The following is a 15,380-nucleotide window of genomic DNA, read 5'->3' as shown; positions in this document are numbered from 1 at the left end:
TCTTCGGCGCATATACACAAAAGCACTCACAAATGCAAGCCATTAACGAGCTCGCGCTCTCTCTCTTTCTATCTCTCTATCGGGAATCTCGTTAATTACGACATAATTGATTAAGTTGATTTCGGCGTTGAATATACAAAGAAACTTCTGCAATAACGCACATCCCGAATTACATTAACCGCAAAACCTATACGCGTTGCACCGCCGCGATCGGTCACGGCGATCCTGCCGGGATTCGCATCGACGTGATTTATCGCGATCGAGTGTTACCCAAAGCCCGCCGGTAATTTTGGCACGATAGACGAATCCGAGGAACAATACCGCCAACCGTTTTGCGATGCTGTGTATTAATGGATTGCGGATGATTCCGCCTCGATTGCGTTGAATATCGATTCGCGACGGGATATCGGCGCGCAATTATCCTCGCTGAATCTAGGATACTCGGTAAACAGAGATGCGACAGATAGATAGATCTTAGAAAGGCTATTAAAAGGAATTGTTAGAAGAAAGAAATGAAACGGCCCTTAATATGTGCTGTCAAGTAGAAAATGTCCTAATTCAAACAAATAATTTGCTTACTTTATTTCCCTTAAACTTATCGAACGTTAGATTTACTATATTTTGTTGTTATTATCATATCAAGTTTATAAAAGTCTTGAATCCAATTCTTTTTATACCGAACAATCTCGAGAAACATCATCGCGCGTTAAAGCGGCTTAGAAAACAGAGTCGTTATCACACTTTACAATCTTCACTTCTATATATAGAAATATCAATCGTCCGTATGTTAAATGCGAAAAAAACCTGATGAGGAACTATAAAGCCTCAAAGAAAGTATGACGTTAGTGCGGCTATATAGTTAAGCGACAAATAAGTATTGCGTAACGCGAACGATAATCTTATAAGCGGCTAACCGTGCCCGAGCGTGCGAGAAGGAGAGAAAGCGAGAAATTTATCTCTAATAAAAACCCGCATCTCCAGCAATTATACTCGCGTGCGCGCGCGTATCGCGTATGTCGGACACAAAAGCGCGAACCGTAAATTCCGCCGGCACAATCGTCCCGCACGCGGTTTTTTTTTTTTTTTTCCTCTGGTTACTTCCCACAACGCACTCGAAACGGCGTGCATCATCGGCATTAAATGAGACGCACTTAATTACGCCAATTAGATACCATCCGCGATGCGCAAAAGGATTCGACTCCGGAGGACCGTTAGGAGTAAACGCCGTAAGTTGCTCCGTTTACGGCGTGCGTTTCCGTCATCGCACGAGGCCTTCGAGCGATCATTAACGACCCGAGCGCGGCCTTTCGACGTACAATGCGTCTCTAAGTTATTGTAGTCTCCCACGAAAAGTAGAATTAAAATCGTTTCGCTGTCGGCGCGCTGTACTTTTTGAGATATATCCAGTTAATTAAAAGTTTCCGGAACTCGGTTGAGATGGCTTGAAAAGCTGCGAGAATTTAAAGAGATAATAAAATCTTGCTTCTCAAGTAAATTAGTACCTGGATTTTACTTTATTAAGTTCCAACATAAAACAGAGACTGAGTTCCATAGTTTTCCCCCCGAGAATTTTCCGCGGGTTCTAAATTCCTCAACCGCGTGCGCACGCGCGCTCCTAAATATATATATTTCCCGTCGGATCTGAGACATCCTGGATACAGGATAAAGGATCGACTCCTCCCACATATGCAGTTACGCGCGAGAAGCAGCGACGAAACGGCAAGGTCCCCGGCGTTGTCGGTTTTGCAATATGAATCAAGCGACGTCGTCCGCAAGTACGGCGTAGCAAAAAGAAAGAGAGAGAGAGAGAGAGAGAGAGAGAAGAGAAAGGCAGAAAACGGAGAAGCACCAACGTGACCAGCGACGTCGGCGGGTGGGAGGGGTGCGCGGTAAGGTCGATCAGCTGGCGAACGAGGCAGCGTGGTAGCAAGACAAAGAGTGCACACGCGTGCTCGCGTCGGTGGTCAGGGGTTTGTGTACGCGAAACTTTGTAATTCAGCTGAGTGTAAAGCGCGACGTAAGTGAATTCGCCGAGCGGCCGTGCAAAGTGGGCCGCAACTTTTACACGCCGATCATCGCCGCGGAAAAAAAGTAATGGAAACGGAGAAAAATATCACGACGCGTCCGTCTATAAAGTCCGCGGAAAACAGGAAACCCGACGGGAGCGAGAAATACAAAACAGAATGCGAAACCGAGTCGATTGATTCAAAATACACCCGTATTAAATTTTTAATTCCAGTTTATTCCACGTAGATTAATTCAATATATCATGCCAGTTCGAATATACGATCGCAAATAACAAGAATTAAATTTTCCTTTAATCAATGTTATCACACGAACAATTTTGATATCGCAACGCGCGATTATCGCGAAGGAAAAGCACGCGATAAAAATCGCACGCGTTTGCGATTACCATCGATTACGGTATCGCGTCGTCGGAAATAAAATAAAATGAAATAAAAGCTTATGGAGAAACCAAGGCGAATGTGGTGAAACAGTGGAAATCAGCGTAATAGCGAGTAGAGCGAGCGAGCTCAAAAATAAACTGGTCACTGCTATGACTAATACAACGCCGTGCGCGAGCGAAAGACTTTCCAGAAACTCTAAAACGCAGCAGCGGAACGAAACGTGAACGCGGACGCAACCAATTTGTTTCGCTCGTCGAGGCGCTTGCAACATTAATGCTTCAACACAGCCGTGATCGATATCAGAGACGAGGAAAGGACGTTCCTAACGACGCCCCGCACGTGGAGGATATCGTCATTGACCGAAGTCGACGCGCATCTCTAATCTCTCCGTTTACGCGCGAGGATAACTTTATTCGATTTTAAAACGGCGAAAAACACTCCGAAAGGCAGCAAGCCCAAACGCGACGCACCGCCGCGCATTTGTCTTGATGAGAATCGCTAATTGTTCTCGAGATCGCGGCGCGCCGAAGGCGAACGGCTCGTTTGGTGTATCGCGCGCGCGACGCGTTGCACAATTCACGAAACAAGAGATATCGCGCGATATTTAAGGTCAGCTTCTGCGCCGCTAGCGAATTTCGGACTCGTCCGACTCGGCTTAGAGATATCGCGCGATTAGGCGCCGATCCAGCTATAACTCCAAAATATTGCGAAATCGTAAACATCGGCTTGAACCACGGAGTCGATAATTACGACGACGCCACCGTCGAGTAAACGTTTCAAATATAACTTCTAAGATATATCGCTCGCACGCGCCGTGTAACGTCTGGTTAGTTCACCGGTTTTGTTATCACGATAAACAAAGAATGTTTATCAGCAGCGAGATAGATTTCGGTGCGCTGTCCTCTCGTGAAACAATCTGCGACGTTTCTAAATTGCGAAAACTCAATCGCAACCGATATAAAAGAGATATGTAATTCGATTCCCCCCCCCCCTCCGTTGTACACGATATAATACGATGTAAAATAAGTTATTGCTTTGTAAAATTTTGTTTTTATCATTTCTATTTTCTTGCACAATGAATAAGAAATTATTTTAGATAATGCTTTTAATGACTCACTTTGTAAGCGATTGATAAGTAATTTACGGGCAAGCATGAATTATAAAATCATTTTTTATTCATTAATCTTAATAAAAAAACAGATGAATAAATATAAAAAATGTATGATAAAAAATACATCAATAATGTATTTATTATATTAATGTATTATATCTTTAAATTAAAAAAAAAATTAAAATGTAACAAGATTTAAATTTTAACAAAAAAAGCTTAAAATGAAATCATAAATAATCATCGATTTCAGAGCAAATTATTTAAAAATCAATAAAAAATTATTTCAAATGGCAATTTTTAAGGACTGCATATTTGTCGAAAATTCGCGATAACTTTGATACAAATCGGTTTTCAGGAAATCCAGAAACTACTGACCGAGAATTTTCTCCGGCAATTTTCAACGTCATCCTCCACGCTCGCTCGTCGTGTGAAAATAAGAAAAATGCGCAAACACGTATCGCAATAATATCGTAAAGCGTATTAGCTATCTCGTTTAGCCGCAACCTCGAGAAAGCAAACTCAACACAGCATGGCGAAAGGGTTAACGAGCTTTGCCGAGCGCAACATCGCGACCGAGGTGTGAACAGATTAGATTATCATACCGTGCGATATTCCACCTGTTACGAATATCATCACGGCGGCTACGTAGATATTATGGGGTAAAATTAGGCGCGATGAAGATGGTGATATATATCGATTGGAGTAGGTATGCATCCGTGCATTCTCCGCGCACTCGACGAGCACGCGCGTACGAGAATAATCTCGATGCCGCGTGCTCGCGCCTCGACGCGATGCGATGCGGACTTCGCATTTTGCGAAGGACCGCGGGCCAAGAAACGCGTGTTCTTGATGTTTATGCTAAAACGAGACCTCGATTCGAAACTTTGATTTTCGTTCGTCGGTATAATTTCAACTGTATCAAAACTGCGTGACTTGAAGCAGCGCCAATGTCACAAACTTCTTGAAGAAATACATATCACTCGCGTAAATAAAATTTATGGAAAACGTATACGAGACAACACACGTGTGCAAATTACTTTAAACCGCTTTGAACCTAAGCTGCGAAGTCGTATTGACTTTTATTGGCTGCGGATCATTTCAGTTTTAACGCTACTTGCGGCGATCGTAATCAAATTGTTTTAATTGCCTTTATTATGCCTCTTGCATCTTTTTCCCCGGTCCTTGCGTCGCATAGTTCATCATGTTTCGATGTAATATCGCACGCCACGATGTGTAAACGTACCGCGCCGTTAGCTTCACTCGCCTGTTCGCGTCGCCGCCGCGAGATAATTCTGCCCGGTACGATAATTAAACGCACGATGTATTTCTCGAGGCGCATATCGATTCGCCGTCGCCGTCCCTGTATCTCTCTCCCGGGGAGCCTCTTCCACTCGCCGCTCTATAATAATAATCCCCGAAGCTCCACGAAACGACCTTCGAACCCGCGGCGTCGCGTTTATCGCGATGAATAAAAGAATTATATTGCTGACGTGCTATCGACCGCGCTGTGCAAAAAAATCCGGTAATGCGTATAAAAGAGAAGAAAGGGGGAAAAAATATATAGGAACTAGCATCGACAAAGTATCGAGAACTGGAGCGCGCTCTCCTCACTTTGCAGTCGAGGAGTACAGCGTATCGCAAGATTACGGAGTTAAACAACAAACGTCGATTACAAGCGCTGACAGCGCGTTGGCGTTAATTAAACTTTCTTCTCTCTATCTGCGTTATCTCTCTCGGGCGCACCGAGCTCCCGCTCTTTGCGAGAGAAAGAAACGCGTCATTTGAAGCAATTATCCATCAGATTTTGCGCAAAAAATCTACATTTTTTCTTTTAACTTTTACCCATCAAAGATCTCTATCTCGACGAGAGCGGCGCATCGAATCGCGTTGTGAAGCTATCGCTTCTATCTGAAACGAAAAATGCTCGTTCGGAATTCTCGTCGCCGCCGCCGCAATTCGCCGATCGGAATTAACAGAATCGTCGACGTAACTGACCTTCGACAGAGGCGAAAACGACTCGTCACGTTTCTCGCTATGTCGCATGACGAGCTCTCCTCTCGCAAAATTGTACATATCGACCTGCGCCCGTGCGTGCGTCAGTGCGAGATCGCCGTGTATATAGAGTTCGCCCGCTTTTATTTTTACGCGCGCGCGTTAAGACGCTCCGCTTCGAATTCGCCGCGAACGTCGCAGACAAGTGTGCGACGACTCAATTAACACTCTTTCGCTGTCCGTCGCTCTACTTCTTCTATCTCTATCCCTCTCTTCTGTTCACTCTCTTTGTCTCCGCGGCCCTAGATTCCGCCTTGAGGAATCATCACGGAATGAGGAGATTCGAGGTCCCTGCGAAAGTGCGACGCACTATTTGTAGAGCAAGAGATGAAAAAATAAAAAGGAAAAGAAGTAGAGAGAATAGACGAAGAGGGAGGAAAAAAGGGGGGGAAAAAAGAAAAAAAAGATCGCTTATTCCGCGCTTCGAAATTCTTATACCTGATCCGACCCTTATACACTCTGTTGCACCGTAATAATCGACGCTAAATAAGCTTAGACCGGCTCTATTTTTTCTTCTTCCATTATTCTAGCAGTATTCTATAGCAATAAAAAATAAGCGGGGACTTTTATATTTGGACCGTGTAATTATTAAAGCGACATCGCCACTACTTGACAATTTCGCAGCAAGATTCACGGGATTATTTCGCGAACGTAAATAACGGGGCAGGTGTAGACGAGTGTCTTTGCAAGCGGGAGGGAAAGAGGCAGATAGAGCGAGAGAGAGTGCGAGAGAGAGGGAGGGAAAACAAAAGGAGTAGCGACGAGCCAGGCGGAGCGGCTCGGACGAGCGTGGCGGCGCGGCCGAGCACGCGAGAGAGCGGGATAAAGAGACGCGCTAGCTCGCGCTCGTCTACGCGCACATACACGAACACCTAGGAGTCAGCTGGTTAAAAACAGCTGTGCCCAAACATCGATGACGGGTTAAATGTCTCCGCGATGGCTGCGCAAAAGCGAGCGTCTGTCTTCTCGGAATCATTCGCGAGCTTTCTCGCGCCGCCAGCATGGCGATTGCTACAGTCGATCGCGCTCGATAAGCAAACCAGCGTTTTATCACACACACACACACCCACACACGCTCACGTAAGGTGCTGAAAAACTGCATGTGTTATATGTATAAACTTTGATAACTTTGTAGACTCAACACAAAGCGACAAGGCTAAGATAAAATCTCTAATTAAACCACTGTTTCAATATTTGCAACTTTATGAATTTGCCTGTAATTTTTATATCATTAACTTGTAAAGAATGAGAAAATAAAATTTCTATATATATATGGGTTTTAATTTATAATGATATGTATAAACTTCAGAATAACCTTTGTAAACTTAACGCAAAGCAATAAAGCAAGAAGCAGAAAATAAAGAACACTCAACTATTGTTGAATATTTTAAAGTTCGCCAATAAATTTTCATTCAATTAATTCGCAAAGTGAAACGAGAACGAAAAAGAGGAAAGTTCCAAGAAATATGAATTTCGAGAGGTTTACGGGTTACTCCACAAAAACAAACAAGAATTCTTAATCCTTCTTTACATACAACAAAAGTCAAATGAGATTTGAACGTTTAACCGTCCGACATTCAATATTAAAAATCGGGAGGCCGTAAAAATACCGTTTATTAAATTTTCACGAGAGAGGGGGGGGGGGAAGTGGTTTTGAATAATACAAGGAGTCCACAGGCGGGATTTGTTTATACAGTTATTCAGCACCTTGCGAGCGCACGCACACAGGAGGAGGCGCATTGTGATCGCGTTTCGCTCTCACGTGCGCTCCACTAATATGCAAAAAATGAAGGATTACATGAGGTACTTATCGGATAGTCAATCGGAGAAGGGGGATCTTTAAAGCGGCTCCAAGGATACAGTTTGATAACGTCCGTGTCCATACGTCGCTTGCCGGCGCTGGGGGACGACATAGTTATCGGTGCTGCTTGATCGTCGCGGTGCTCGAGTTCGGCAGGAACCGTTCCTCGCCCCGCAACGCTGCTGTTAGCGTCCACCTTCTCCTCCGCCTCTCACGCTGCGCGTGGATCAGCTGAGCCCGAGCGACGGTCCGTCCTGCCCCGGGAGGACCCTCTGGGTAGCGCTTCCACCGGGATGCCCTTCTTCCTTTTTCCGTGTGTGTATATGCGCAAGGGAGATCCGCGACGAGCCCTTGGTGCGTCCGTAGTTCAGCACTGTAGAAACGCGCACTTCTGTCCCCAACGATAATGTAAACCGAGCGTTATATTCAGCACACCGACGGAGCGACCGACAGAGAAAGACAGAGAGAGTCAGCGAGAGAGACGAAAGAGAGGGGGGGTTAGGGGGGGGGGGCGCTCACTTGGGCAGAGAGAGACGGAGACAGACGCACACGAACGTCGCGGACGGACGGAGGGATGAAAGAAGAAAAAAAAACAAAGACCGTGCTCGCGCAAGCACGAGCATCGAACAGCCGATCGACCGAATCCTGGTGCGAAGCTTGCCCTAACCCGAAGGGCGAGTGAACGCGCAACGCGATTACGATTCGACGCGAGTAAACACGACGTGGAATAATCCGCCAGCGAGGTGAAAACGTTGTCGACTGTTCGTCTGCGTTTTGTCCCGTCCGTCTGTCCTTTTCGTCCTTCCTTCCTTCGTTCTTCCTTTCGCACGAAGCGCGTTGTAAGCGTCGCGTGTGCGACTTTTCGTGTACGATTGTATATGTGTGTATGTACGTATAAGCTCTGAGCGAGCGATCCGTCTCTCTCTTGCTCTCGCTCTTTCTTTCTCTCTCTCTCTCTCTCTCTCTCTCGCTCGCTCCGCTCGCTCTCCCGCAGAAGAAAAAGCTCGACTACTACCAAGGCAAGATCGTCGCCTCCTGCTCCGCGTCCACCACCTTCTCGTCGTCGTTGTCGTCCCTTTTGCGCAGCCAGGCCGCAGAATACGGAGCTAAAGAATCATCTCGTCACCGATGACGAGTCCGTCGCGTTCGTCGACTGCCGTGTTTCACACTCGCTCTCTCTGTCTCTCGCTTTCTCTGTCGCTGTTTTTCTTCGCTATCCTTCTCGTTCGCGTGCGCGTACACACGGAAAAAAGAACTATCCTTCTGTGCCAGAGAGAGAGCCTGTGCCAACCGTCGTCGCGTAAACGCCTGTTCTTTCGCTCTCGCTCTCTCTCTCTCTCTCTCACTCTCTCGTGCACCCCGCGACCTGTCAATCCGCGATCTTCGCCAACATCTGATTCCGTTCTCGTCGCTTGCACACTGGACTCTCCTGGTTTGGCCGACGCTGCTGCCTCCGATGAGCAGCAGCAGCGACATCCATTGCACATGCGCGTGGGCGCGCTGGAAATTTTTCGAGCGACACCAGCGACGCTATCGACGAACTTTATAATGAACTTACTAGACGCGCCATTTTTTTTCTTTTTTTCTCTTTTTTCTCTTTTTTTTTTTTTTTTGTTGCGAAAATAGAGCGGAAAATTTAAACGTCGATTTATCATATTTTTTGTTATTTGTGCAACGCGTTTAAAATTTATTCGCATATTACCATTTAAATATTTATGCTGTCGAATGCATCACGTGTCATATAACATATTGAAATGGCTAAAACAAATATATTTATTTAAAAAATGTATAAAAATTATTAAATTATATAAATGTTGATTGATACACAAGATAGATATAATATTCAGTTGCGCCAGGATACTATAAATACAATTATTTTCGGTACAATACAATACATAATACAGTTCTTTTTAAAGATTATAAAACTGTAATAAAATTTTGTTGACTATTAAAAAAATTATTCAAAAGCCTTGGATCATTTGATCACTGGATTGCTGTTGAAGTAATAATTTTAACTGATTATTCATATAAAAGCAAAGTAATCTTTTATAAATTCCAGATATATGTCTAGTTCAAATACCATTACACTATTTATGCGATTAATATATGCTAACATTAAATCGATATTATGGAGAAAGTCTATTGCATATTACTAATTACTTTGTGATCAGTGTCTCCTGAGTACTACAGTAGATATCTCAGTGTTACATCAAATACATATAATTATCTGTAAAGTGTTATCAAATAGTTTTTGATTTAAATTTTGATTGTAGATTCATGTAAAAAATCCTAACGTCTTATTCATAGTACTGAAAATGAAAGACTTGTATTAATATCTGTAACAGTAGAAATCTGACATTGTTAAATAGCAACCTTAAGTAAATTGGCACATATCTTGTAAGATGTTTTTTCTATCAAAATGTATACCCATAGTAAATAATGAATACTGATTCTTAATACTATCGAGCATGATTGTTTAAATACATTGTGCTACAAATAATAGATGAATGCCCAATAATGATATGTATAATAATAAGATATACGAGGCTTTCCTAATACGAATCGAAGTAAGAAATACATTCTTCTCTTTATATCCTACGAGTAATATATGACATCATAAGAATATACTTTCAAGTTCTTAGTATAAATTCATTGTCTAAATCTTTCTGATTAACTGTAATAAATCACGTACATGAACATCTGAAATATTTATAACATTCTGCAAGGTAGAGATGGAATGCTACAATACTTTCAAATTTATGTTAGTAATTAAAAAAATTACTCATTATTTAAGTGTGTAATAGTCACAATTCTTATGCTAATAGATAAATCACGTTTATGTAAAAAAGCTATAAAAAAAGAATTAAATTATTATAAAGATATTATCATATCTTCTTCTTCATTCTTTGTAAAATATAAATATTATAATTATAATACTGAAAGAAATTTTCTAAATTAAAATAATGTAAAAAATATGACAAAGAAGAATTCGTGATTTTTTTCTGTCAACATCAAAACTTCATCAACCTCCATTAACAAACAAAATATGTCTTATCTACTAATATAAGCCTTGTAAGATATAATTCTCTAACGTGATAACCTACATAAAGTACAGTAGTACAGCCATATAAAATCATGAGTCCTATCCTAGTTACAGATCAGCTACTATTTATTACATAGTCATTTCATCTCATTTGCATATAATATATGCAATATATTTGACAAATATTTTACCAAGTAATTTTAGAAAGTGCCAAAAATATTATTGATATTACAATTGTTAAAAAAAGTATTACAAAATAATTTCTATCATTTAATATCAGTTTTTTACTTATTATTATTATTATTATTTATGTTATATAATTTTTATATAAATAGTATAAAAAAATAGTATCGAAAATTCCAAAGTTTATGACAAATATGAATGATATTTATATGACGAAATCTGGAGATGAAATGACTTACTTAATTCCTTATCGTAAGACAATATACTACTACAATATGTTAGATATACAATATGTTAGATATACAACATTAGATATACAAAAACGACTGGAAGCAATAAATAATCGAATTTGGCATATAAAATTGTATTACGATAAGAGTATTATCAGTCATTGTTCCTAATAGTGGAAAATCTAAGTACAATTCTAAGTGTAACAATTAAGTACATTAAGTATAAGAGTTTGCCGTTCTCCTCCTGTTTCTTACAAATATATATATAAATAGAAATGTGTACCTACTTTACTCTACTGCTGTTTTTCGTGCAAATGCGGTTAGAGATAGCATTTCATTAGGGTCAGTCGGCAAGGGAGAAAATTCAATTTCTTCGCTAAGACTGTTTTCTGAAAAATTAACATACAATACTTTTCTTATTATATAATATAGCAAAATTTAATAGAGTTTTACATCCATTAGCATAAAATAATACATCCCAGATGCATGCTTTATATAATTTGAAAACATAAATATGTTCTTACCAGATGGTTCAATTGGCCATTGCTTGTGAGAAGGTGCATAGAGGCATAATAATGCAATGATATAGATGTTCCACATTCCATACACGCCAGTGAAAAAGGCAGAAGTCATTTCCAACTGTAATTCTTCGTCCCATTTCCATTGACCTTCTGCAACCTATTTCAAGAAGAAACGTTATAGATAATTAATGTAATTATGCACTATTAAAAATATTTCGTTAACTTCTCATACCTGTCCTAATATAAAGCCAATAACAGTCAACGATGCGCATAATAATGTTGCTATCATCAAGAATTTGAAACGGTATATAACTCCTTCGTAATGCAGTCGCCGTGCCGAGCTCATGCTGGGTAAAACCGCTCTCTTCGCGCTAATGTTCATAAATACCTTCCATATCATATAACACAAAAACAGCAAGTACACTCCAGCTGATATGCCAGCAAGAATTATGAAAGATAGCTATTTTTTATTTAAGGAAACCAATTTGAAAAATTATTTTAAAAACGACTTCGTTGAAAATAACTTAAAAAAAAGACTTATTAAAATGTAAGAAGTTTAAAGAAAGGATACTGCCAATTTTGTTCCAAGATCGGTAACCCAAATTGAGTAGAATGGATTTCTCAGTTGTACACCACGTTCGCACATATCAAATACAAAGAGCGAGAGACATCCGGTACCTACTGCAGAAAGATGCCGCCAGTAGCATTTCAATGAATTACTTTGTTCACCCTCCTAAAACATATATTACCAAAGTTATTATCTTCCAGTAATATATAGAAGTAAAGTTTTTAGTCAATAAAAAGCTTACCTGAATCTAATAAAATATAAGATGTACACATGAAACAAAAAAGAGAGTATGGGTTATTGTTAGAATAATTATAACAATGACAATTTTAAGATAATAAAAATCAATTCTTACCATTAAATGTTCACCTGCAAATACAAGCCAAAATGACAGCAAAATCGCATAAAATACTCCTTGTCGAATGTCACCCAGAAGTAGCATAAATGGCATATCGTAAGCAAGTGTTAGATATTCCAGAGGTACTAAAAATATAATATAATAATAATTAACAGATAGTTACTGGCATATAAACAATGTCTATGAGTAATAACATATAAAGTATATAGTAATTAACGTACGATTCAAAAATGTTAACGCAGAACCCAAAGCTAAGAGCATGTATTCCAAGAGTGCGGGTGATCTGGATAACATATACACTCTTTTCCAATACCAAGCCAAAACACAAAGCACTATTGGGAAGTAAACAGTCTTTAGACTCACCCATACTTTCGTGAATCCACCATTTTGATTAATAGCCTATGATCACAAATAATTTATTTCATTAAATAATCTTTATCAACATAACTGATGAACATTATTATAGGAATTTTATATTCTGATGCTTACTGTAAGCCAAAGATCGACAACATGTCCTAATCCTTGATTCTTGTTTATATCGGAAGGAAGACGAATATTTAACAAGTAATAATCATGGTATAATGAACCTAGTTCAAACAAGGGCATAACACTACAATTGTAATTATAATGGTCCACTGGCTAGAATAATACAAAATTATAAATTAATATTTGTATGATTATTATGTAACAAATGTGAAAAACAAACATGCAATAATAGTATTACACAAGAAAGAAGGCATTTTTACCTTGTCTATGCTGCAATCCAAAATTCTCTCCACAATCGAAGCAGCATATGGTTTCCATTCATCATCTGGATCAAGCTTATTTCGATACGCTAGCCGTGCGTCCAGTGTTACTTTTGTCCTAGGAGCTATAAAAAAAGTTATCAGAATAGGTGGTAATAATTTTAACAACAGTAAATACGTTACCAATTTCAATTTGCTTGATGTAAGAAATGTCCACTTGTAAAACGCCTATTAAATTTTGTTGCCATCTCGAATAATCAAGCTGCAGACTGTTCCGAGGAACAGGCATCTAAAAAAAAAAAGATTATTAGACTTATATAATTTCAAACTTTTGTAATTACTATACAATATAATTTTATTAGATTATACCTGAAATGCATATACAATTTGATAAGGTTGCTCATGAGTGTCTAAACTAAAGTGATGCGTATCAGCTGGAATACAAGAACCATTTCCTCTTGAATAAAACCACTTATTTTCATCAGGATGAGAAGCATTAACACGAATGTCTTTGCATGGTGTGCCAAGAATATTTTGACTACTGGCAGGTGTTGGAGCTAAAAAAAAGATATATATTTATGTTATGAATTATATAAATTATGTAATGGATGCTCACTCTGTTATAATTTTTATAACTGTATTACATATATTAAATAAAATTCAACAAAAACTGTAGCAAACCAAATTAGCATCTACAACGCTCATTTAATCTGTTGCTCTCTGCGTACTATAATAAACTAATCATATTCTTGAATATGAGAAACTGCTTAGGTCTAACTCCATCTAGTATGTGTATAGCTTACATCAATGTAAAATACAAAATACTCTGAATAGTTTCAGCAATACACGCAGTCTGAATGGAAAATTGAGCAAAAACAGCACGAAACTATTAATATTAGACTAATTTTAATAGTATTAATATATTATAATAGTATATTTCAATAGTATAAATATTATTATATTAGACTAATTTTTCTGATATTTGTGCCCGGCTATTTTAAAAAAATAATATTTATTCTAAGATAAAGATGTTGTGTATATCGTTACATCTATCGCCACATGTTTCACATAAACTACTGCAACAGATAGTTCTATACTTTATTTCATTTCTCTTCATTATTTGCATTAATTTCATAAAAATTTGTCATTTTACTTACAGATTAACACAGATACAAAGAAATTTGATACAACACAAAGAAATCATAATTAAGTAAAATATCCAAAATCATTAAAATAATTATTTTATTATATAAATCTATATAAATAAAATGCAAAATATAAATAAAAAATATATGTTTACATTGTATTTGTGGCGTTATATATCATTATACGAATAGAGATAATGAAATGTGCACATATAGATGATTCGTAAAACATAAAAATTCATAAAAAACGTAAAAATTTATTGCATTACGTACCAATTAAACCGCCTATCAGAAAGCAAACTATTTGCGCGATTATCAAAAGTACCACTAGCACTGAGAGCTTCTTGCCGCTCAGGTTTTCGATTATTGTCCCCTGCATTTTCCTGCTGTCGCCTGCTTTTGTCCACTGTACTGCACCGTACAATCGCGACCGCACTCGCGATTGTATTCACGATCTTATACGCGTTTAAGAAATCTTTAAAACGCACTGACGCCGAAACTAACCGGATCACAACGTGGACGCGAACAACAATAAACTCGCGTTTCGGAGCCGGGATCGTCTTTCAAAATGGAGGCCACCGATACCAACCAAACAAAATGCACTAAACTTTGCTGCATTTCTGAGGGTCCACAAAAATACCTTGCATAATTGCACAATACATATGCCTAGAGAAACTGACCAATCACACATCAAACATAAAGAATGTAGTATTAAGATGCTCTTAACGTTTAAAACATGATTGGTTGATTTTTCGGAGAAAATGCGTAAGCTAGTTTGAACATAACTTAAAATTCAGAATTTAGAGATATCGAATTAACAGGCAGCTTTGTTAACGGACACGCCGATCTACGTCGCGATGTTCGTGCATTCCAGCTTGCATTGGTGTAGTAAAAATAAAAAAAATAATTATTCTTCCATTCACTAAGCGTCAGATAATATTGAACTCACATATGAGCTGTGTCAACAATGATCGCGTTCAACGTCCTAGACAATATTTGTACAGGGAATTCTGATAATGGTGTGATTTCTCGCTGAATGTTCTCTGTTAAATGATTTTAGGTTAAATATGGTAAGGATATCAGCATTATTGAATGTATACTGATTTGTATTGAATGCATTTTATTTTTTTGTTGTTAGTTTTTGTATAGAATATATATGTATACTTCGTGTCATTACATGTGCAATCTTTAGAAATGTTTCTAGAAACCAACAACAT

The 15,380-nt window shown here is 38.9% G+C and overlaps 2 protein-coding genes across 3 annotated transcripts in view; both read right to left on the bottom strand.

The window, feature by feature from the left end:
* UbcE2H (ubiquitin conjugating enzyme E2H) overlaps nt 1-8,817 on the bottom strand; it is a 37,033-nt gene extending 28,216 nt beyond the window's left edge. Inside the window, exons 1-2 of one of the 2 annotated variants that reach the window (XM_012364610.2) lie at nt 8,388-8,817; nt 7,432-7,763 (exon numbers count right to left, since the gene is read on the bottom strand). In XM_012364610.2, the coding sequence (XP_012220033.1) occupies nt 7,432-7,484 (53 nt within the window). In that variant the 5' untranslated portion in view covers nt 7,485-7,763; nt 8,388-8,817. The remainder of the gene's footprint in view (nt 1-7,431; nt 7,764-8,387) is intronic. The other variant, XM_067353830.1, reaches the window with a different exon arrangement.
* A 310-nt stretch (nt 8,818-9,127) lies between these two features.
* wls (Wnt ligand secretion mediator) lies at nt 9,128-14,757 on the bottom strand. Its single transcript, XM_012364656.2, has 12 exons — nt 14,437-14,757; nt 13,388-13,575; nt 13,202-13,307; nt 13,019-13,143; nt 12,762-12,911; nt 12,494-12,671; nt 12,270-12,397; nt 12,159-12,164; nt 11,921-12,082; nt 11,582-11,809; nt 11,353-11,506; nt 9,128-11,217 (listed from the first exon to the last, which is right to left on the bottom strand). The coding sequence occupies exons 1-12, from the start codon at nt 14,540-14,542 to the stop codon at nt 11,117-11,119; spliced, it is 1,632 nt and encodes a 543-aa protein (XP_012220079.1). The 5' UTR covers nt 14,543-14,757; the 3' UTR covers nt 9,128-11,116.
* Nucleotides 14,758-15,380: the final 623 nt, after the last annotated feature.

The sequence above is a fragment of the Linepithema humile genome, chromosome 4 (assembly GCF_040581485.1).
Source record: "Linepithema humile isolate Giens D197 chromosome 4, Lhum_UNIL_v1.0, whole genome shotgun sequence".
In the NCBI taxonomy this organism is placed as follows: domain Eukaryota; kingdom Metazoa; phylum Arthropoda; class Insecta; order Hymenoptera; family Formicidae; genus Linepithema; species Linepithema humile.
This window is presented reverse-complemented; position numbering and strand designations above follow the sequence as displayed.